General features: G+C 42.4%; 1 protein-coding gene across 2 annotated transcripts in view; it reads right to left on the bottom strand.

The window, feature by feature from the left end:
* The window catches only part of COG5 (component of oligomeric golgi complex 5), a 334,884-nt gene that overhangs the window by 187,368 nt on the left and 121,521 nt on the right, over positions 1-25,995 (bottom strand). For both annotated transcript variants that reach the window (XM_083182966.1, XM_083182965.1), the window contains exon 7: positions 4,813-4,943. In XM_083182966.1, the coding sequence (XP_083039092.1) occupies positions 4,813-4,943 (131 nt within the window). The remainder of the gene's footprint in view (positions 1-4,812; positions 4,944-25,995) is intronic.

Raw genomic sequence — 25,995 nt, 5'->3', positions numbered from 1 at the left:
CTGCCCCCTGGCAAAGCCCACCATCTGAATTCAGAAACCAACTAGTGCAGCTGAGGAATCATAATGTACATTGGGATAGTTAGCAGATTACACTGAAGCTTTTTTGTTTTATTTGTTTTTCCCTTTTATGTATAAATGTGACTATTGTTAAAATCTATTATAAAAAAATTAATAAAGAAAACAAAAAGCACAATATAGGATTTATAAAATAATATATAGATATACTGTATATTTGAATCTGGGATTCATCAAGACAGAAAAGGCTATGACTAAAATAACTAAAATGGTCCATAAATGGTCACATTTATGGCAAAAACCTAATGCATTTTAATATTAAGGAAGAATTCAACACTTCTGCATTAAGAGCACAGTGTTCAATATGAACACTGTGGGGAATGACCTCAGGGCCAAGAACCAAACAAGAATCTTATGCATAATACCATTGCCGGCCCTAGGCATAGGCAAACTATGCAAATGCCTAGGGCGTTTGGAATGCCTAGGAGCACCATCAGCTTCTGCTGATTAAAATGATATGCAGCATGCCTATATTCTGTGTGAATGAGGCTGTATCTGCATATGAAATAGTATATTCATGAAATTTACTGTAACATAGCATTCCTTATGCAGGTACAGCCACAGTCGCACACAGAGGGCCGTATTCAATGAGCCTAATTTGCCATGTTTTCTGGCGAATCTGTGCTTTTTTCGTGTGTGTTGGCGATTTTTGGAGGTCCAAAAGCGAATCACCCTATTCAATGAGCAATATTCGCCGATGGCGACCTGCGAATGACGGACAATTCGCCATCTGTTATTCGCAGCAAATCGCCGGGCTTTGTCAATAGGATTTTGCATTGAGACTCGCCGGGATTCGCCATGAATCGCAGTTAGTGTATTCAATGAGAAGATGGCGAATCTTTTTCTTGGTTTTTATCGCCATTCTTCACCGGGTTTCCCTCGTCATCTTTTTATGGTGAACTTTTATCTGAACTTCGGAAATAATTGGTTTTAAGTGTTTAATTTAACTCTGCAAGTGTAATCTAATATTTTTTGCTGCCCCTGTGTGATCTTATGGTTGTAGAAGTGCCATATAAATATATATTTAATTTTTTCTGGTATTTCTTTTTCTCCCACAATGCATTGTTATTACCCATGATTCACCTCAATTACCCATGAATCTCCTCCCCACCTCACTCCTTCGTTTGCCCTTTGAGAAGATAACACAGCTTTTGCAGTCTGCTGTTTTGGAATCGTTTTTTCAGGGTAATTTGCGTTTTTTTGCATTTCACTGCAATTTCTTAAACACTGACTACAGTAATGGAGCTGTTTAGGGATACGCCGGATTGGCTGAGATTCGCCGTTAGGGGCGGCGAATCTCAGCCACGTTGAATAGGGTGACTCGTCGAGTCCCGGCGAATCGACATACATGGCGAATCGCCGCAAAAAAGCTGGCGAATTGATGGCGAGTGTAAAAACGGAATCGCCGTGGCCGGCGATAAAAGTCATTGAATACAGCCCAGAATATAGGCATGCCGCATATCATTTTAATAATCGGAAGCTCCTTGTCAAACCGTGTCCTGGTCAAATAACAATGCAAATAAGACAAATTTTCAGCAAAAAAAGGCACCCAACGTTAGCAGAACTGTCCAGGAGCTGCATGGCCTGATGAGGCAAGAAGTATGAGCAAACATCTGTATCCAAGCAAAGGCAGAGGTCACAGTGTTAGCGGCTGTGCGAGTGCTGTCTGCGGGTGGGTTGGTTGTGCAATAGTGTTCGACATATGTGTGTCATGTTTATATGCATTAATAATGTGTGACATATGTGTAACAGGCATTATGTGTGTCATGTGTATAAGGGCATTAATAATGTGCAACATATGTCTAAGGGGCATTATGTGTGTCATTATGTGTATGAGGGGCATTAATAAAGGTTGGCATAATGTATAAGGGGCATTATGTTTATAAGGACATTAATAATGTGTGTCATGTGTAAGGGGCATTACTGTGCCGAGAGAAAAGAGTAGGGGGTACAAACTACCCAGGCCAAAGTATGTTGGAAGGGCCCAGTGGGGACCCCGGGCCCCCTCCCCTTAAGTGACAGTAGTAGCTGCAGCTCTTCTCCTCTGCCCAGCACACACTGCTTTGTGCTGGGTTGCAGTGTGGCCATGGAGGTGCTTAAAATATAATATTTTCTCAGGATTTTTTTCAAAGGGTATAATGTGAATAATGTGAGGAGTAATGTATATAAGGTAAAGTGCTACTACTGTGTGATGTAACGTGAATAAGGGACACCATCACATGATATAATGTAATTAAAGTTGCGCTACTGTGTGGCATGATTTGAATTAGGGGTACTATTGTGTGGCGATGCCCCTTCCCAGCAAGGACACACCCCTATTTGGGCTGCGCACCGAATGCATGCACTGTTTCTATTTAAAATATTGCGGGTAGGAGCACCAAAATGATGACTGCTATGATGACTGTTGATGGTGCTGGGAAAGGGGAGCAGGGTCAGAGGCAGAACTAGTGGCGGTGCTAAGGGGCACAAGCCAAAATCTTGCCTAGGGTGTCATTTAGGCTAGGGCCGGCTCTGCATAATACTAGATATTGAAAGCGAGGGTAACATGGCTAAATCAATTTTAAAAAATGTAAACTATTCTTGGGCTCACAATACCAACCAATAACAACATCCACATGAATATATTAGCGTTAAGATTAGAAGTACTGTATGTAGCATCAGAAATCATTTAATACTCCTCACAGTGAAAGCAACATCAGCCAGAACTGTCTTCATGCAAAGGGGGATATTTATCAATGCTTGGCATGAGATACAATTGTGAGAGATTATGTGCTAACCAATCAGCTTCTAAATTACATTTTACAGGCTGTGAAAAATTACAGCTAATTGGTTTATACCTTATCTATTACAATTTTATCTTGCAAAGCATTGATAAATAGCTCCCTTTGTATGAACGAATACAGTTATGACTGATAATATAATAATAGTGTACAACGCAATACATACAGATGACCGGCGGTTAGAATAACATCATTCAGAACACCAACACTGGCTTTCCAAAGGAGGGAAATGCAACAGGGGTCAGGTAAATATACATATTCTCACAATAACTCCCTGTGGGCTAGCCCAAACCCTCCTCCCCGCAGTGTGACCCTAACCCTCCCCACTAGTGCCTAACCCAGTGGTTGCAAAAATTTTTGGAATCACGGCGCCCCCGAGTAACAGAATTTTTTCACAGCATCGCTAGGGCAAAAGTCTCTCATTGATCAAATCAGAAAAAAAATATTAAATTGAGTAAATTGTTTTTAGATCTCATCCTTATGGGCCCCACACACAGCACGATATTCAGGGCTTTTCTGAGCGATTTAAACAAACCACTCAAAAAATGCCCGAAAACGCTTGTAAATGGCGGTGTGTATAGTCCACACAGCGATTTACATGCGCGCCAAAGCCATTCTGAATCTGCCCAAGATTCAGAATGGACCCGCCGGCCATTTCAGAGCAGTCGCTCTGCCACTAGCCACCAATGGTTAAACCTTTTTTTTTGCGGGGTGCCACAAGCCGTTAAACATTTTTTTTGGAGGGTGCCACTAGCCACCAATGTTTGTTTGGTTGGGGGAAGGGGCTGGGCACTATGCCACCAACATTTATTTATTAAGGAAATTTATTTTACTAAGTTTATTTAGGAAATTACTGTCTATACCCTATAACATTTTTTTTGTGATTAAGTGCAGTTTTTTTTACATCACTTTCTGTGACAGTTGTGTCAGATTTGAAATATCCCATGCTGAATCTCCCATTATTAATCTCTCACACAAATCTCTCTGTACAGATTGAGCCGGGCTCCCTCTTGCTGGCGAATCACCAGAACGTCAACAGCCCGGCATCCATCTGACTGAGACGCGCGTGCATCTCACGCGCTTCTCAGTTTACGGGCGGCGGGGCGATGGGAACCCTGTCCGTCTCCGCTTCAGGGAGACGGACAGGGTTAGGGAAGGGTGCGGGGAGGCGGTGGGGACCCCGGGTGACCGCCGACAAGGACCCGGGGGAAGCCGTCGGAAGGGGACGTGCGCGCATCCCCTTTCGCAGATACAGATGGCGGGTAGCGTCGCCATCGCCATCCCCTGCAAAGAAGAGACCCACTCCATCTGTATGTTGCTCATCATCTGGGAGTGAAATCTCTCATGCTGAATCTCCCGTTACAAGTCTGTGCGTATGTTGGGCCCTTTAGTGCCAGTAATGTGATGATGAACAAGATTCACTTCTGTTTGTCCACATTTTTCCTATTACATTAATCATAAATATTTTTTATGGACATGGACCACCAATCCAGGGCACCCCTGCAAGTCTCCAAAGGCACCCCAGGGTGCCACGGTACACAGTTTGGGAAACACTGGCCTAACCCATCTACCCTGCAGCTTAATTCTATCCTCCCCACCCCTGGAAGCCTAAGCTCTCCCCTAGGGCATAAACCTTACATACCCTCTTTCCCCAGGCCTAACCCTAATACGTCTCACCATTCTTTCGGCATCCCGGAATTGTGGTGATACTGCAGTGCATGCATCCTCACAGATGTCGGATTCCAGTGCCAGTCTTCTAGAGGTTAAGAGATGCCGGTGTCAAGTATTGTGAACGCTGGCATCACGACCAACAGGATGCTGAATCACTTACTGGGACTTAATAAAAGATTTGCAATGGCCATACTCAAATACTATAAAGCTTCCTAAACAAATATACTGTATCATACCAATGGAAATTCATTCAGTAGTGGTATACAGAAAGAAAGGGATTGCTTACCTGAGTTTCAACTCCCTGCTCCAGCAAACGCTTGGCCTGGTTTTCCACTTCAAGACGAGCTCTACCAATGAAGAGCAGATCATTCTCGATCACTTCTATGCCTGAGAGATCAAGGCCTTGGGAAAGATAATCTGTAAAACAAAACAGAACTTTCATATAATAAAGGTATATAATGGCTGTACAGCAACTTAAACAAAAAATTGTTAGGATAAACAAGTTTCTGTACTTAAATAAATGGTGAGTAAATAAAGTAATGACTAACTCATTTACTGAGCTGCAGGTTTTCAGCCTCACTAATACCTCTTTCAAATAGCAAATGCAGGGTCGCCCCTGGGATTTAGACCCGGTTCTGGCCTGGGAGCAACCTGGCATTTGTGATAAAGCATGCTGTGCTGATGTCAGGTGGGGGGCGGGGCAGGGGAGCGGCAAGTCATACAGGGCGGGGGAGGAGGGAGCACTGATGCTCCATAGCAGTGAATGGTGTCCGGGTCAATCAACCCAGGGTTCCCATTCAGACTGCCAAGCAACCCGGCCCGACCCACGTAGAACACTGCTTGTACCCCGGGTCAGATTTAAAAATACACAGTACATAGGCTTCAAAGTTAATAAAGGAACAGGATAGATTTTGCCTTTAATAATGAGGTTTAAAATCCCTAAAAAATGATGTGAATCTACCCCATACTCTTACATTTCAACCTAATTCACTGTTTACTAAAGCCCGTGGAAACAACACAAAGTCAATCAAACCATATAATTTTTCACCATTCACAAAAGACGCCTCTCCTAACTTTAGAATAAAAAATAGCACTGTATACATAAAGAAAATTGCTCATTATCCTTCTAAAATCTATAAAACAAACCATTTCTTAGATTTCATTATCATAAAATTGAAACGAAGGCTTTTAATTCCTCATTATTGCAAGAGAACAGTAAGGGTTTGGAGTGTTAGGTTATAAAACAACCACTTTAGGAAGCACTGACTTCTTTCACACCATTTGTCACAAAATCAATGAATGAGAAAAACTTACATAAATAAATATTTATAAAAAGGGAAATGTTTTCTGCTATCATCAATGACTTTCTCATACTTTGCAGCAATCTAAAACGGGCAATTACAAAACAATATTTTCACGAAGTGAAAGAGAAAAATCATTTAGATAAATATTTTTGTTGAGCAAAATGTATAATCAATTCCACAAAAAGGATGTGTGCTTAGAATGGTCTATAGGTACATGAATCATCAAAGTAAGCAGTAACCCAGTTATAAATCCAAACTAAAACATCCCACATAATATTACAAGTCTCTGGACACAATAAAATTACATTTCAGATTGATAATTACTAAAACATTTTCAAGTAAAAAGTGTTCTAAGCTCTGCAGGATTTGGTGTTGAAACACAATACTAGACAAAAGTATAGATGTTAACTTGTACCAAGACATTCCCTTTAATAAGAGCATAAGAAGCAGAAACATTCAACCGAATGACCTGTGGAATTGTTTATTTAAATCAGTCTTCGCATTGAGCTCTGTTGTATTTTACAAATGCGCCTGACTGCTGCAGATGTCAAAAACTGATGCAAAGTTAAGTAAATTCTTCTAAAAAAAGTTTTGTACACGTCATACTTAACTGGAGGTAACAAGCATTCCTGGGAAATTGTCAAAAGCAACACCTATGGCTTTGGCTTGACCCTGAGCATATAAGGATGCATGTGTGTACCCTATAGGAGAATGCTAAGAAAACAATTTTATTTCATTCCTACCCCTAGCCTAAAACAGGAGGTGAATGAAAAAAAAAAAACAGAAATGTTCAAGGGAAAAAACGATTTGATGGCTGGAGGATAATAATTTACTAAAGCGTCTAAAAATGTAGAGGTGATGTTGTCCATACTGTAGCAACCAATCAGATTATGTCTATAATTTCTCTATTACATCCCACAAAATGAAATACAAAATCTGATTGGTTGCTATGGGCAACATCATCTCTTTTCCTTTTTAGAAGCTTTAGAGGGGTATTCAATGTGGGATTCTGTCTATTGGAATGACCTGACAATCCTGGGCCATTTTCGGCCAGCTCGCCTACAACTAAACGGGTGGAATTCAATATTCAACACCTGAGTGTTGTAAAGTGGGCTTGTCTGCGACAACAGTGCAAGCTGTTGAAATAAAATCCTGGAATTAGACAATTCACGGCTGTTTCCAACAAAACAGATCTGACTTATTTCAAAGTCAGATCTGTTGAGTCAAAATCACCTTTCAATGCTGTCGGAAACAGCAGCATTAAATAGGTGGCAGGCGCTATTTCCCCTGTCGGAAATAGCGGCAGACATTGAATACCACCCTTAGTAAATTTACCCCTTCTTTGCAGGTTTCAAGTGGACCCAAAGTTGTCATGGTATATTACCACTTCCCAGACTACAACTTAAAGATGCCCACACGCGGTAATATTTTTAAAACAAAATAGCCATTTCCGACGATTGGTATGACCAATCATTTAAAAAGTTACACCCCCCCCTTCCTGATGCTTTTCTGTTGCTGGCAGACAGAGAGAGACCACCAGTGGGTAGGAGATTACATAACTCCTATTCAAATTAATGAGTGGCTGCTGACCTGATTGGCTGAGAGACCTATCTAACAGTGACGGGGTGCAGCAGAGGTGCGGCAGCAGGGGGGAGCAGAACCCGAACACCTCTGATTTTGGCCACACGTAAGGATTTAGTAAACCTTCTGATCGCTTACTCAATAGTTTGTGGCCATGATCAGGGGCGTTCTGAATTACTAGGGAAATTTGATAGATATTGGATTGCATCAGATATTTATCTGTGTGTGGGCACCTTAATACTTCAATTAGCTATTTTACCAATGTGAACTATCCCTGAATTTATATAGAATTATGAAATAAAAGCCTTTGCTTTTTGTTTGGGAAGTGGTTAGGTTGTCTAAGGATCACGTTGTTTCAGAAAACAATGTGCTTAAAAATAGAGCAGTAGACCGGTCGTGTATGGAGAAATATTCCGATACGCACAAGCTTATGCACACCATAAACATTTCCACTCCCTAAGGCAGAGGATAAAAAGAACAGGTAAGCAAAATAGGTTTTTGGGAAGAAGGGGGCGGTGGGGGTAACAGGTGGTTACTGGAACAGAAAACACCACATTTAACACTTTCACTCAGAAATAAACAGGTTTTAAAAGTACTATTTCTGTCTATGTGTGCCCGCATGAAGATGACTTTGCTACAAGCTATAGTAGTGATGCACTGTGGACTTTCCCTGAGTCTTATAAGAGAAAGTTTAAAGGCTTAATAAGGACTTTTCTATGGAAATAAATATATGCGGCCTCGAAAGATGTTGCTGGGGTTAAAAAAAATAAATCAATGCCTGCATTGGAATGCGCTTGTCTACTGCATGTTATCCTCATCCAACACCCATCCTGACCTTCAGCTCTTACCTTAACAACTCTTAGTTATCTCATGAAATTTTTCATTTTATTCAACTATTTTTGATTGTTTTTTTTTATTTATATATATTGTTGAACTTTCTGGTTATATACTTTAAATGGATTCGGTGTAAAATGCCGGCGGTCTGAATCCCGATGGAAATACCGATGCTGAAATGCAGACAAGGGGGCCGTGGATCGCCCCCCACCTTGCGGAAATCTGTGGTATGTAATATATAATGTTATTAAAAATACACAATAAAATATATATATCCATATATTAGTAGGCAGCCACCTTTATTAATAATATGCACACGCAGCTACTGGTTAAAATCATATGCAGCATGTCTAGAATCAGTTTGTGACTTGGAAACTGCAACGTAGCATTTTGTATGCAGATACATCCACATATCGTGGCCATACACATGCAGATTTATCTTCAGATCTGTCTGGTTGGAACAAAAACATGGTTATGGATAAGAGCAAATGACAGTTGAGTATTTTCTTGGAAATGCTGGAAAACTGACAAACTGTCACTCATCCATAAACATGTTTTTGTTCCAACCAGCCAGATCTGAAGATAAATCTTACTAGTGTATGGGCACCTTAGCGTGACCTCTGAATATTAAGCGGGAGGAGCTCTGTTTTAGTGGTGTTCAGTTTATAATAGAACATAATGTAAATGTGGGAGAAGTCTGGATTAAGAAGAAACAGTAAAACATCATCTGCAAATAAGATGATCTTGTGGGAGACTCCTCCTATAGTAGGCCCAAGTATTGCATTCAGAGATCAGTTATAGTTTTTATTTGATAGCCCCATCTAGAAACCCATTTGCGATAACGTTCCCCCTCTCCAAAAGTAGAGTGCAGCAAAGGATGTGTCAGGGTGGACTGATGAGCAGTCCCCCTCTGCTGCAGCTGATCTCTGTGCTCTGTAGACTGACATAGGACTCTGCTAAAGACAGGCAATACAAGGTTGTACTGCATTTCTCAATATATTAGATTGAGATCAAGTTATGGCACACTAGCAACCACTGCTACAATCCAGACAATTGTACTGTGCTATCAGTTTGCTATGAGGTCAGGATCCTGACAGAACAACAACTATGGGATCCTGATGGTCAGATTCCTGCCGGCCAGTTGGCACTAGTGCTATGAAGTGTGGTTGGGGGGTTAGGCTGTGAGAGGGCGTTAGGGTAAAGCTGTGGTAGGGAACATTAAGGATAGGGGTATGGGTAGAGTGAAGTACAGTATTTACTGAGATTTGTCAAGATACAACTATCCGCATCTTGACAGTTTTCAATGCCTCGATTTTGTATGGATGCCAGCAATCAAAATCCCGGTACCGGAATCCCAGCCCGCAGCCAAAACACTGGTGTAGGAGTTGCAGCATAACTGTAGATACTGACACCAAAATCCCAATCTTAAATTTGCTGGACTACTTTAGGACTATGCCACGCGACGGATGTGGGTTTGAATGGGGGCTGGGGGAGGTTAGGTGTAGGTGAGGTGGGGGAGAGGGTAGGTACACTTACCCAGCCCCTGCCGGGATTCTGAGAAAAAGAATACTGACTGCAAGCATCCGTCCGCCTGTCTTATGAATTCCAATTTCGTACCTAACCTGTAATGTTATATTTACATGTGTGTGCATATTATACAGGGACGTGCAGTCAGGGGATCCAGGGGAGGCAATGCCTCCCCCGTCATAAATGAGTTAAAAAAAAATACAAACATGATATTTCTAACACATAATGGGGGAAATTTACTAAGATAGGGAGTTCTTGTTAACATGAGATGCTACTATGGGCAACCATTAAGGGGTACTTAATAAATAAGAAGTAGATTCTGATTGGTCGTCTATACCAACATCCCATGTGAAACAGAACTCCCATCTTAGTAACTTCCCTCAATGTGTTATAAATATCTTATTCTATTTTTTATTATTTATGTGTGTTGTACACTGTGGGTTGGCTGGGCGGCAGCGTGAGCTTAAAAGGCCGCCGTTCCCAGGTAAGAACACAGATGAAGGTGCTGAAACCCTGGAAGGCAGGGGCCATGCAAAAGAGTTTAAAAGGTCACTTCCCCCAGGTGGAGACATTGCAGAAGCCCCCCCTCGTGGGACTTTAATGTCCCACATGCTGTGGTAACAGCATGTGGGGCAGGCGTGCTGAGACCTGTTGTCCCACTGTAAAGGACAATATTATTTTTTGAACCGGATATCAACCTCGCACTCATAGCCCAGGGGTGTGGGGGATAGCCTCGGTCTTCAGCCTAGGGTGCCCTGGAGAGGGGGGACCCCTTTATTTAGGGGTCCTAACCTCCTAAAGAACTCCCGGCCTGGGCTGACTAATTAGGGTGGGTAATGTTTTGGCAACAAGCCCCCGTGAAGCATATCCCCTAGCTATGGCATTACACCCCCTGCTAGTGGAGCCTGGTGATGGTTCTTAATATGGGGGACCCTTACTCACTTTGTACCCCCTACTTGGGAACCAGGGCCAGCTCAAGAGCCCAATGCTGGTTCCTAAATACGGGGGACCCCAACACTATGTACTGTATTTTAAGAACCAGGGCCAGCTCCAAAAGTGTGTGTGTGTGGGGGGGGGTGCCTCATTAGTCACCAACCTCACCGCATGTCACTTATATTATATATTAACCTCAGTGAATCTGATTGATCAGTTCATTTGACAAAGTTTAAAAAACACTACACTCTATAAAAAAATAATAATAATAATTGTTATTGTGCAGGGGAGCCTTCCAAAAGGCAATGTTAACATCAGTGTGTGAAATATCAAAACAGAAAACAACTTCAGTATGTCTCTTGGCTTCACATTTACAGATGAAAGGAGTCCCAAAAATCCCTGGTGATCAACAGAATTCTGTCAAATAAGTTTTGTCTCTATCAGTCTGTTATATAAGGGTATTTCTTATTCATATGGCATATATCCTCAGAAGTAAATATCAAGAAATGCAGCAAACAAAATTGTACCACAAGGCTGCAGTGAAGATGAAAAATAGTGCATGCAATCTTATTAGTCAGTGGTTCCCAAACTATGCGCCGCAGCTCCCTGGGGTGCCACAGCACTGTCACAGGGGAGCCGCGGCTGGTGGCACTAACATGCAGCCTGACAGTCACATATCTTTCTTCCCGCGTCATCTCTGGCATCCTTGTCCCCAACCCTGTCAGATACCCGACACCCTAGGACCTCCATGCTCCCAGGGCCCCCGGGATGACTACGACACGCCGGCACAACGACTCAGGAGGCCCGACCATTGCCCAGCTACTAGTCTCCTGGTGGTGTCCCCCGTTATCAAGGTGAGGGGGCATCAAGGTGATGCGGAAATCAAGGTGAGGGGGCATCTGCCACAGGAGGCCCCAGACCCATTGCTGGCCTAGCCTCGGCCCCCACCAGTGCCCCCCATAATGGAGTGGTACCCCAGGTCCCTCGCAGCAGCTACCCCCCCCCCCTTCAGGTCAGGCTGTGACATCCCCCCTAAATCCTGGAGTGCCATGGCACAGCCATGGGGGAAGGGGGAGGGGGGTTAATCGGAACCCAGTCATACCTGTACTGAGGTGAGGGGTAGAGATATATACAAACACAGCAATGTCTGTCTCTGTGTCTCTCTCCACACTCTAACTCTATATTCTCCATCTCTCTCCGCTCTCCATACTCCATATCGCTCTCCCTCTGCTCTCCATATCTCTCTCTCCTTTTCTTTGTCACTCTCGCTCTCCCTCTACTCTTCATTTCTCTCTCTGGCTTTGTTCTCCATCTCTCTCTCCTTTTCTGCCTCTCCCTCTGCTCTCCAGAGGCACACTAAAGTGTGCCTCCTTTTTACTGTACTGCCATCCCGTGGTAACCACCCTGATCATCTGCTGAAGCATCTCCTTGGTCCAGACCTAGAGCTGCCATCCCTCTCCATCTGGGACTCATTTGATTGCTGTTTTGCCTGGGAAATCAGTACTCTGCTTTAAATTATGTCTACATCTGTAAGTGCACACATGTTATATGTATCAAACATATTGCACTATCTGCACTTTTCTTTATATGTCTACCTAGAGCATATGGAGCTGACGCTGACCTGTCTGCTGGATTATTGACATCCGCCAACATTTAAGGGGATCATACCCCTTTGTGGTGACATTATCATTTAATTTATTTTCATCCTCATCGGGTGCATTTAATGTTGTGAACACCAGTGGCGCTTGGAACCATATTATTCTGTTTGTTCCATTTATTGCTTAAGTGGAAGTGGGATTTCACTCTATATATCAGGGACGTGCAGTCAGGGGAGGCAGGGCTTCCCCTGTCATTTTGTTTTAAAATAATACAAATAATATACCCATGACACACATTCTGTATCATAAGTATTTTCTTTATATTATTTTACTAGTTTGGATTATTTAACCTACTTTGGGAGGCACCGATAAGCGTGCCTCCTACAATGAACTGCAAGGGGATGAAGCGGAGGAGTAGGTCTTGGGGTGGGACTAAGCAGTGGGCTAAATAAGCCCATTAAAAATAACGTCAAAAGCGGCACTTCTAGAAGTGCCTAATTGACAGGGGCTGCTGTGATTGCTGTCCAATCACAGCAGCCCAGTCATTAAAGCTTCTGACAGTGCCGCTTTTGCTCCGCTGTGACCTCTGACCTGTGCCCGGGCTCCCGAGTCCCGCTTCCCTGCCTGTGTGCGGTGTGCCTGCACCCCTCTCCCCTGCCTGGTGAGTACACCTGGTGAGTTGGCGGGCGGGCGGGACGGAGGTGGCGGCGGGGGGACGGCTGCTGCGGGCACTGGTGTTGGTGGGGGCCAGGTACGGCGTGGAGCGGTTGCTGGCTGCTGCAGCTGGAGGGGGTGGGGTGCAGCGGGTGTCGGCGGCAGCCTGGTGCAGGGGGAAAGGGGTACGGAGGTGGCTGTGACAGTGCCTCTCCATTCACAGCCACCACTGCACGTCACTGCTATATATGTTGTACTAAGCTGCACCTGGTCTATTGTGCGCACCAACCCTGAGAATTTCTTTGTGCTCAGAGATATATTCTTAGAAAAGCACATGAGAAGATCAGGCCATGCTTGTTAGAGCTTACATTCTAAATGGAAGGGGCAGACAAATTGGGGTGACACATAAGACATCTTAAGGTGTGTACCTAGCGTAGACCAGTAATACTGTATACGCAACACTTGTGCACTTTTGAAGGCTCATTGCTCACCTAGTGAACAGGAAAGTCTCCTAATTCCACAGAGGTACAAGATGATTATGCCGCATTCATACACTTGATGCCCAGTCCTCCAACAGCCCATTGAAAACATTCAAGTATTTTTAACTAGCCCTGACATATTTTTAGATAATACAACATACAGAAATTATTAGCGAAAAATAAAATATACGTTAGTCAACAGGAGAGACAGCCCTTTACATTGAATATTCCATCTTCGTGTGATTTGGCTTTATTCTGTGATAACTAGAATTAAAAGATTAAGACACTCAGAAGGCAATAGCTTTATTTCATAATTATCGCAAGCTGCAAGTGACCTGAAGCATAAATTATTCCATTTTTTTCCAAAGTAGTTATTAAAAAAAAACAAAGATCCAGGAAACAGATGAATTATGTCAGGATGAAATCATCCAGAGACAAATCAGTTGTGCACACATGATGATGTGCTTGAGATAGGTTTGTTCACACAGCTAATATATCGCACACGGGGGAATCCATTTTAAGATGCATTCAAAACTACAGTTTCTCAAAGTAGTGTATGATGGCTTCAGCACCTGCAGAACTATTAAAAGTCTTGAGTCATCTCCAAAGAAGACTTGCATGCATTCTAGTATATGATCCTGGGTTAATATTCTTGAATTACATTAACCCCATTTACATACCTTTTGAACTCTGTGTGATTGTGAAGCCTTTGGGTGAAGTTAATCCAGTTTTCTTAACTCAGTAATAGCTAAACTACAACACAGGTTGATATTCAATTTGGCCGGGATAAAGCATTGGGTGCGAAAAGCAGACTGTTCTTCCAATTTCTTCCAATATTTCAGAGATTTTTCTTTTCGGAGACAGGTGAAACAAAAAAGCCGCAGCACACCCTGGCTTACTGTAGGAAATCGAATAGCCCATGGCGAAATATATACCCTTGGTTGGGGTTAATTCCAATACCAACTTTAGCATTAATGACTTTGATATTTTCTTTTCATTAAAAAAAATATTTTTTAAACTTAAAAAGTGTAATATTAAAATGATACAACCTAAATCTATGAGTTAAATGCTTCTTTGCTGTTCTAAATAGATTTTTTGTATCAATGTATATGTTTAATAAATGGTCTCAAACAGGATTTTACTCTAATATGTGACTCCGGCAAGAAACCACATGAGAAGAATGTTTCTACAAATATAATGACTGTCTTTCAAACGTAAGGCTGCTTTGTGTAAGCACTTACTGCAAGTGTTTCTTAAGAGGACTAATGAGATGGCATTAAACCTACCAATTTCAGAAAAATACCAAGACATGTTAACATGCTAACACTTCAGGTTCAATTGCTCTTAGTGCTCAATCAAAATAATGAGCAGTTAGAGATTATTTGTAAAATTTTACAGAAAATACAAAAGGAACGGCAGGCTGAATTACCATATCAAGTCACAATGGTTGACTATTAATATCAATCACATGACTGGCATAAAGGTATTTTGCCAATCAAATGTTACAACTCACAATTATTAAAATACATTTTTCTTTGCCTAAAACAATAGTTAACCTGTTTGAACTAATTTATTCTGGTTCTTTACTAAATATGTAATTTACTACTGTTTATAACTTCTCTCCAGGAGAGGAGGCCTGCCCTTGAGAAGGCAGCATGCACCTCCTGGACAATATACCTCAGGGTCTTTAAGAAGCTTAATCTGGAAACTCAGGACATTTGGATTGGTCACATTTAGGGGCTGACTCAGTTCAAAGTAAGCTGGTAGCTTGTGTAGTAAATTCTCACGCAGGTATGCAGATTTGTGCACATCTCAAAGCATATTCAATGAACATATTCGCAGCCATGCACAGAGGTGGTGGTGTTGGTGGGTGGGGGAGGACATTGGCGGGGCAGCATTTACCTGATCTGCAAAGATTTGCTTCCCATGGATCAGGCCCCCTATACCATAACACAAGGAACAATGGGAAGCAAACTGGTCAATTTACTGTGCCGCCTTATTCACAACCCAATAGTGGCCAAAGTTTCTGCAGTTTAAACATTTGTTAACTAGTGAAGTATTACATTAACGAAAAACAAAAAATATTTCTGACATTAGATTATTAAAGAAAATTCTGCTGACTGTAAAAGATTTGTTTTTGGAGAGATGTTGCTACATATGGAGAAGTATCACTGCTACGACTATGTAGTATTTAAATACCATTGTAATTTTGTGTTTTAAAAGTCTCAAGACTAATGATGCATACCCACGAAACGATATAGATACGCACAATACTGACAATTGTTACCAGTATTAGAATGTATATTGTATGCACTATATTGTTAACAATGCTCTCTCCCATGGGTCGTTAGCGATGTTGGACGATGGTGGATATGGTTATCAAGACCCATACTGTGGAATGGAATACCGCGTGGCAGACAATACCCTCCTCCGCTTGTCAAGCCTGGCATCGACAAGTGTGTATGCATTTGCTGATGCCAGAACCCCCCTCCCCGGTTCCCATCGCAAAAGTCATATGTGTACCCAGCATTAATTCTGTAAAATAACCACTATAAATATCCTTGGTTTTTAATTTTCTCATTTGAATCCTGACACTTCATTAGCCATATACAGTGATGCCTACGTTCTCTGCGACTTTATTTCCCTAATTAAAGCACTCTTCTTCATTAAAGTCTCACAAAGCACCAAAATCCACCGTGGGTTAATTTAAAATTCTACAAAGTGACAGAAGTCTTCTCATGGGATATTCATCTCTCTAAGCTCATGCTGATTACAGAAAAGATTAGTACCCTGGCACAAGCTGAGTCAATGGAGTGAATCAGGATTATTGAAGAAATATACTCCTTCTCGAATTCTGTGCATTTGCCTATTAAAAAAGAAATCACACAGTTCATCTCTCCCACAGTGACACATGTTCCTGCAGAGCAATGAGCGGAACTGGCATTCCTACAAGCATCTGTAGGCTTGAAAATATTTTCACAAGAGGAAAGCTCTCTTGGCAACAGGAAATGCATGCTAAAAGGGTAAGAGGTGTAGCTCCCTCTAGTAGGAGATAGATAAAATAGAATCCCATGTGAAAGAGAAGAATACACACATACACTTGTATGTTTAGTAAACTCTGTCATTGCAGTTATGCTGAGGGGGCACCACAAAGCTGTAGTAGCACATTTTAATGTCACCCATGTTATTTCCGGTACATGCTCATGTTGTGTATATCAATTTGGGCTTGTTACCCTCATCCAACTTCATCAATTCAGGGCTATGAAATGCAACACATTTACATTACTTGTATTAAAGGAGAATGCATCATTTTTCTTTTAAATATTGCCAAAAGCACAACTCCCAACTATCACTATTTCACATGGACAGTCCACCTTCAAGACATTGGGGGTTATTCTGGTTGATCCGCAAGGCTGCGTGGTCCACAAAACCCCACCTTGTGAAGAGTGGCCTGTCCACCTCACATTGGCAAGGGCGATTCCCTCGCGGGTCCTGTGAATGGATGTTACACAGGATCCACCCACATCATTCAATGGTTGGCTACGGTGCACACTTACATATGTGTGGATGCTTGGGAGGAAGTGGGTGGGCAGCTGACATCTGGTGATGTCAGCTGGCCGTCCCCTGCACCATCGGGGCATTGGCATGAGAACACCCATGAAACGCTGTGCGTTCCCATATGCAAATGACCCCACCCGCCGCCCCCGCCCAACACTTGGGTGCGTGCGACAAGCAAACACCCTGTTCGCCGTGGCCACACGCACCTGGCATATGCACATGTGCAGAAATGACCCTGCGCATGCAGCCACCATCGGAGCCCCTGCAAATATTATTGTGAAAGGACCAGAATAAGGCCCATTGTTCCATTGTCCAACGTGTGTGAGGGGGGGGGGGGGATGCTGTTAGATTTGATCACTACTGCATCTAAGCAATGCAGGGATGTGCACAATAGCTCAAGTGTGCTGGATTAGTTATGAGTTATGAGTGAGCGTCACAGATTTTTGAGTAGAGTATTTTACAAGAACGCCACATTTTACAACCAAGCAAAACTAGCCTATAAGCCCCCATTCATATAGCACTACAGGTTTCTCGTCTCTGGCTGTAAATTAAAACAGGAGATGCTTCTTGCATATGTCATATTAGTGAAATCAGGTGGTGTGATGAAATAGGATTCTTCACAAAATGTATGGAGCTATATATAACTATATTTCTGCTTGGCAAGTGCAAACACACTTGTTTTACAGTACATCAGTACATCAGCATTCAAAACACTTTACTGCTTACCTAACAATGTATGAATGTCTCAAGATTACAATGTTAAGAAAAAAAATAAACCTTGTTAAAATGTTTACATGATTAATGTCAAACTTGCAAAATGTCAACATTTAAAATTGTAGATATTGTAAAGGGTTTAAGGTCAGAATTCTAAGTAATAGAGTACGTCAACAATTCTACAATGTGGACATGCAGAATGTCTACATAGTCAATTTCAACAAGTCAGCTGGCCGTCACGGCTATCAACAGGCTTTGTTGATAGCCTTGACAAAGTTGACATTGTTGTGTTTGTGTATGTATGTGCAATTACAAAGGGAACCTTATTCATCCCCAGGCATGCGGTGCATTAGTGCACACATTTGAAAGGCCTGCAACTTGCATATAATGTCTTTACCATCTGTATACCAATGTTGCAGGAGTGAATGCACAGTACTTATTATGGATCCTATCTGCAACAATCAAGTTCTTGTGATACCTTGTTGTCTGGTCTGCAGATCAGGTCTCTGGGTTTTCTGTCAAACTGTTGCTATTGGAGCATGTCACTGTGCCGTGAAGAGGAGGGGGCCCATCTGAGTCTGCACATGAACCTCCTCCTCTGTTAAAACGTCCCTGGCAGATTGGATTGATTGTCATCAGGGAATCAGAAGCTAGGGTCCTTATTTGGGTGTTTCACAATGCCACTCGCACGTTAACACTTCAAGTCTTAGTGCATGCCCGCGCATCCTAAGTACAGCCCTGTTACCGAATAAGTCATCTCCAAGCTCCTTATGGTTTCCCATTCTTTAGTTGAACATACTAATCATATCACCTCTCAGTCTTCGTTTTTCAAGTGAATACTGCACCTGACATGGGTCAGGGCTGTGTTCAAACCTGTTCATTACCAGAGTTGAACACCCGTGTTGCTCCACCCGAGGTGGCCCTATCAGACCGCACCTCGACCCGTGTTGGGGCCGCAAGGACACGGCAATAACCCGGGTCTAGAGTGTGGTCTGAAAGCGGTATAAAGAGTGCTGATTGATTTCAGCTTTTGTGTCCAGTCAGCTGAGGCCGGCAGAGCATTCAATACTTTTCTGCACTGCACAGTGAGGACAAGCATAGCAGCTAAAATCTGGCAGCAAGAAGTGTACTGTACTGCACTTTCTACCTACAATACTGCACTGTACAGCCATGTCAAACTGGAATGATGAAGGTCATGGAGTTTCTGCAGATCAGGTGTGAGGAGGAAATCGGTAGGCAAAACACGGGCACAGTCAGGGATGCGATAATTTATCGCAATATCAGTAAAATGTTAGCGGAATCTGGCTTTATTTTATATTTATCAAACATTCCCCAACCCCGTATTTGAATAGACATCATCCCCTCCTTTGTTACGACCTCAGAGACCAATCATGTAAAATTACATCAACTGGTTTAACATGGGTAGTAAAAATGCACAAACCCTGCAATAACCCAGGGTATAACCCAGGTCAATAATGCATTATAAATGACTCTGACCTGGGTTGGACCCGGGTTTGATCAGTGTTTAAAACCCGGGTCCGACCCTGCTTTTGCAATCAGAAAGGTATAATAGATAGCTAGTTAGTGATGGGTGCCCATTCTAAACTGAAGGAAATTAGGAACAGCACTCTCAAAATTTAGGAACTTGAAGAGAAAACGAAAGAGAATTATTGCAGCATCGTACTGTATTATCAATGTCTCATACAGAAACATTTCAAGGCATTCAACAAGTGAACACCACAAAGATAAAAAACCCAGAGTATGCGTGGTTTAACACAACACACTCATCATTTATGAGTCATACAATCAGAAAACGCTGCAGAGTGTGAGTCATACAATCTCAGAAAAGAAGGGAATCCCTCTTGTAGGGCAGATAATGGCCTTACATAGCGAAAATGTTAATAATGTGAAAACAAATGCTACTATAAAAAATGGAATCTTAGAATTTTCCAATTGGCATAACTATCTTTATAATATATATTAATAAATATGTACTACAGTTACATGAAGGGACAAGTTTCTATTGCAATGGTGTGGAAACGCTGGCAACAGCAATGCAACTCGCACCACACTCGCCCCTATAGTACTGAAAATGTTTTGCAGCTTAACATTCTTTGTTAGATTAAAGATTAAATTGCTAATATTCCGATGTCCTTCTATGCGGTAGAAAGAGAAACCAGAAACATTTCCGCAGGGGCGCTAACTGAATTGCCCCTTGCCCAAGATTTGATTAAAAATAAAAAAAAAATTTTGAGAGAGAAATCACTAAACCATGGGTCTTCAAACTGCGGCCCTCCAGATGTTGTGAAACTACATGTCCCAGCATGCATTGCCACATTTTTTCCTATAAGAGCATGCCAAAATTGTCAGGGCATGCTGGGACATGTAGTTCCACAACATCTGGAGGGCCACAGTCTGAAGACCCATGCACAAAACCCTTCGCTGCAGAGAACAAAATTTGGTACTTGTGTAGTTTCACGGCGCCAGCATGGCGCCGTGCTACTTCCGGGTGTACGCTCGCCACGAAATATGTCCAAAAAAGTAACTTAACTCCATGCCAACATGGATAGTTCATACCTACACTATACATGTTGGCATGGAGTGGATTTTAAATAGCGTGGCAAGCGTAGCGAGCCACCGAGCCCGCAGCGTGGGCGAGCGAAGCGAGCCCCGCAAGGGGACTCAGACGCACGGCGCCATGCTGGCGCTGTAAAACTACACAAGTACCCAAAATTTGACCACAGTAATAAATCAGTTCTCTTACTGTAGTTCTTTCCGTCTTCCCTATACTAGTACAAAACAGCCTGTGTTTTAATTTAATCTCATTAGAGCTATGGGCATACTGAAACTATTCTGTTCAAAGATAATTACATGTGGTACAAGAAATACATTTAAAACATTTGGCTTTTAGCCTTATATGAAAAATTTAAATTGTTTAAGCAAATCCTCAAAATTGCATCCAATCTTGTGGCTCAAGTTTCATCAAATAGTCTCTTGGCCATAACCTAACCTACTAGCCATGGCTTCCAGTTAATAACTGTCTAATGCAGGGGTTCCCAAATTTTTTTAATCACGGTGCCCTAGAGCTTCAAAATATTTTCAAGGCACCCCTAGGCTAAATGCTTCTTATTGAGAAATTCAGAAAATAATAATTAAATTAAGTGCATTGTGTTTATATGTCACAGTTATGTGGTAATGGACAGGATTTGCTTCTGTTTGTGCACATATATTATGATTGGCAGCCACCAGCACTGGTTTTGCCTGGTACATTGACCATAAATAATATGAATTGATCCTGGTCCACCAACCCAAGGCACCCCTGCAAGTGTCCTGAGGCACCCCAGGGAGCCTAGGCACACCGTTTGGGAACCACTGGTCTAATGTAAACTAAATTTACAAAATGAAAATAGTAACCGTTTTTTAGGAGCAATATGAAAAAAGATTATTTTTTTCTCATTAAATAAGTAGATCAAATAAAGAAATTCTTACATCCTTGAAGCATTTTGTGATTGAGCGAAGATTTAAATTTACTAGTAAGGATTTGTAATTCATTGAATCGATACAATAAACCTGATGTTCTGCTTCACCATACTACATTTAAATAATTGGTACTCTTTACCTATCACGGCGCCCATCGCGGGCATCGCGGGTACATTTATGTCTGGCCGCGACGCGACCGACGCGATGCCCGCGATTTCCCATTGAAACCCATGCTAAACATGGAAATCGCGTCGCGGCCGGCCATAAATGTACCCGCGATGCCCGCGACGTGATGCACCCGATTTCCCATAGCAATCAATGTTAAATGGCCCGACCGACGCGATTTTACTGTTAAATGCCTCAATGGACCCGATGTGGCCATAGGAAACAATGTTAAATGGGCCACAGAGGCCAAATAGGCAACCTTGACTGGGAAATGGCCCCCCCAATTGTTACCGCCACCCCACGATCAACGTCAACCCGAAGCGTGGCGAGCGCAGCGGTACGCGTCCTCCGACCTTTTCATACCCCCACTATCCACGTCGGCGTGGAGTTGAGAATAGAATAGTGTGGCGAGCGCAGCGAGCCACCGAGCCCGAAGCGTGGCGAGCGCAGCGAGCCCCGCGAGCTTCACAGGTATCCGCGTCCGCTCGCCACGCTTCGGGCTCGGTGGCTCGCTGCGCTCGCCACACTATTCTATTCTCAACTCCACGCCGACGTGGATAGTGGGGGTATGAAAAGGTCGGAGGACGCGTACCGCTGCGCTCGCCACGCTTCGGGTTGACGTTGATTGTGGGGTGGCGTCAACAATTGGGGGGGCCATTTCAGAGTTCAGGGTAAGTATTTGGGCTCTAAGGCCCATTTAACATTGTTTCCTATGGTAAAATCGGGTCCATTCAGCCATTTAACATGAAAATCGTGTCCATCGGGCCTTTTAACATTGATTCCTATGGCAAATGGTGAGCATCGCGTCGCGGCCATCGTGTGCACATTTATGGCCGGCCGCGACGCGACCGACGCGATGTCCATGTTTAACATGGTTTTCAATGGGAAATCGTGGCCATCGCGTCGGTCGCGTCGCGTCCGGGCATCTTTAGCCCGCATACGACGCGACCGACGCGATTTTTTACCTCACGATGCCCACGATCAAGATCGTGGGCGCCGTGCTAGGTAAAGAGTACCAAATAATTATCTCTATATAGGTCTAGTGTCCGTGAGCCTCCGAAACACTGCCATCTGCTGGCAGAGAGTGAAACTACATCTCTTTCTCACATACACATACACAGAAGGTAGCAGACTAGCTTTTGAAGCTTTTGCTTCGAGTGGGCTTACTAGTATATATGCACGCACACACGCACACACACGAACGAAGCTGGATTGAAAAGTAATGCCTCCATGGCTATAAGTTTTAAATTTGTGAACACATTTGAACACTTTTTTGTACATGATAACTTAGTTTATCTTCTATGAAATGATAATAAAAGGACAATTATAGACGATTATTATCCCTTAAAACTGTTATGCGCATACCCCAGTCTGAAGAGTGTTCAACGAAAAACCACTGAACACAAAATTCTTTTAGTGACAAGATTCACTCCCAGATGTGAACATTTACCTATGGCCATGAGGCAGCTTTGGCCAATAGTTTCAACGGATCCCGATCTTCCATGTTTCAAACACAAACCAATTATGCCAGTTTACCGACGAGGACGGAGCATAGGTGACATTCTTGTAAAAACTGCCCTGACTGTACCACATGCAGCTTTATGGAACCTGGCACATACATAAAGAATCCCCATACTGGATATCGCCATCATCTAAAGCATACATTGACATGTACCACCACGTACATTATGTATGTGATAATATGTCCATATGGCTTAATGTATGTGGGCCAGACGATACGTGATTTAAGACCAAGGATGGCCTTACATAGGTCAGCAATTAGAGCTGCGTTGGATAATAAAGAATCTAAAGGAATTGAACAGCCCATGGCAAGACATTTCAAGAAGGTGCAAGATTATAGACCATGTCCCTAATTTACAGAGGGGGGGTGACCGCCAGAAGAAACTATCTCACTTTGAATACTTTAGCACCTAATGGACTTTATGAAAAGTTTACGTGAAACATCTTTCTATAATCTATGGCATATAAATACACTGAACTAACTAACTGTAATAATGTGTCACCTTAAACACATTGAATAACATATTAATGATATATAGGTGCGGTGATGCAAGTTAGATACATATGAACAACATTTGTTGATTTTTTCAACTATTTATTATGATTCCATTTTTTCCATATAGCCTAGTATCATTATAAACACTTATTGTGACTTTTCAATTGTCCTACATGTGTGAGAGAATTTTAGAAGATACAGGGACACGCAAATAATAATCAATAATAGTTATATACAATTGATATTGAATAACATTTAATAATGTTAATACAAGCACCTAATGATTGAATAGCAATCAATTATTTAATGGTACATTTGCATGTCCCGATTGTGTGTATTTTTTAATCTTACACTTCATATATATTGTCACATAGATTTACACCGATGATGTAATATTATAACATTTTAACCTGTAATTCACACTTTATATACAATTCACATTTATTTACACGATTGGATTAGAAATAATCACTCATTCTCGTCTCACACATCTTACACTACGCAGCATCACCCTGCCTTAATTTTCCGAATGACCTGTTCATTCATTTTTTCTGCACTGGTTTTAGTTTTTCACAATTTTGTGTATATATGAAAGTTATTCACATTTTGTATTGACGTACAACAGATCGGGCTCTGGCCGAGGACACAGTGATGTGGATTACCACACCTTTTGGGGGGTGTGCCGTAACTGACGGTGAAACCCGGAAGTGCCAGGTGTCTCACGCCGGCCAGATCTGCACGCTGGTCACTACACTATATATTTCTCTACATGAGGTAAGAAATTGGTACTTATATGTTAGTTGGGCGCCCACTAAGCAATTTGCTTAGTGGGCTATTCTGCGTAGTGAAATCGCATCCCATCACATAGCATGGGCCATTTTAGGGCCATGCGATGTGCAATGCGATTTTCCTATGCAATTTATTCACTGCTCTCTCAGCCCCAGGCCATCACATCGCATCTGACACAAAATCGCATGCGATTTTATAGGATGTGCGATGCCATGACATTAGGTATACAATAATATGATTGTATGTCCGAAAAATAGGTTTAATGCACCCCCCCCCCCACACACACACACAATCCACGCTACCCCAAAGCATGGCGAGCGCAGCGAGCCCCGTGTGGGGCGGCGGGAACGCATCCTCCAACTTTTTCATTACCCCACTATCCACGTCGGTGTGGAGTCGATCTTATATAGTGTGGCGAGCGTAGCGAGCCACCGAGCCCAAAGCGTGGCGAGCGCAGCGACACAAGGCATACATGTAAAGTAATCCGCGTCCACTTGCCAAACTATATAACATCAACTCCACGCCGACGTGGATAGTGGGGGTATGAAAAGGTCAGAGGACGCGTTCCGCCACCCCTCGCAGGGCTTGCTGCACTCACCACACTTCGGGGTGGTGTGGATAGTGTGTGTGGGGGGGGGGGGGGGTGTGTAAAAGCTATTTTTAGGACATACAATCATGTTATTGTATACCTAATGTAATGGCATCGCACACCCAATAAAATTGCATTTGATTTTGCGGGAGGTGCGATGCGATGCGATATTGTGGTGTAAAAAATTATTACATGAAAAAAATCGCATCGCATGCCCTTAAAATGGTCCATGCGATGCAATTTCCCTACGTTACCGTCCGTATGCTAATTGGGCGCCCAACTAACATATAAGTACTAAGAAATTAGCTTATTGTCTGTGCACTATATATGTACATATTGAAACGTCGCCCTATGGTTTATCTTTATGTACTAATATAAATTGATTTATTTCAAGTCCGTGGAGTGCCGCCGGTCAAACTCATCGCCCTTTGGGGTAACGTTGGGTGGTTTGCATATATATATATATATATATATATATATATATATATATATATATATATATATATATATATGTGTGTGTGTGTGTGTGTGTGTGTAAATATTATATATATATATATATATATATATAGATATAGAGAGAGAGAGAGAGAGAGAGAGAGATAGAGAGAGAGAGAGAGAGAGAGGTAGACGGCCTGGCACTCCCTCAGCTGGGATTCAGTACCTGGGTGCCTTCTGGAACAAACAGGTAGTCTCGTAGGAAGGAACAGACAGCGGCACTCCAAGGGTTTTCAACAGCGTGTATTAAAGCAAACCAACGTTTCGGGGTATCATTCACCCCTTTGTCAAGGTTTAAGTGCAATAAAGTTATTGCACTTAAACCTTGACAAAGGGGTGAATGATACCCCGCTGTTGAAAACCCTTGGAGTGCCGCTGTCTGTTTCTTCCTACGAGACATATATATATATATATATATATATATGTGTGTGTGTGTGTGTACGTAGGTTTATATGCTGAATTGTGTGTAAAATGGAGTCTTCTAGTCCCGAATGTGTGTTAGCCCTTATGCTGCAATAAGTTGCTAAAGAGTTATTCAAGTTGATTACTAAAGTCTTATGCTTCAGTGATAAACATTGCTGCATTTGGCAGTGATATGTCTAGTAACTTGCTTACTAAAGTTAGTGTGAATATAGAGAATAGCTGGTTGAATACATTTTATAAAGTAGGGATGGATCATGAAGAACACAATTTACATCTGTATTGGGCCCTCCTGGCTGTAGCCTGTATAAATAAAAATAATTGCATTTAAC

This window comes from Crinia signifera, chromosome 4, assembly GCF_055691185.1.
Source record: "Crinia signifera chromosome 4, ASM5569118v1, whole genome shotgun sequence".
Lineage (NCBI taxonomy): Eukaryota > Metazoa > Chordata > Amphibia > Anura > Myobatrachidae > Crinia > Crinia signifera.
This window is presented reverse-complemented; position numbering and strand designations above follow the sequence as displayed.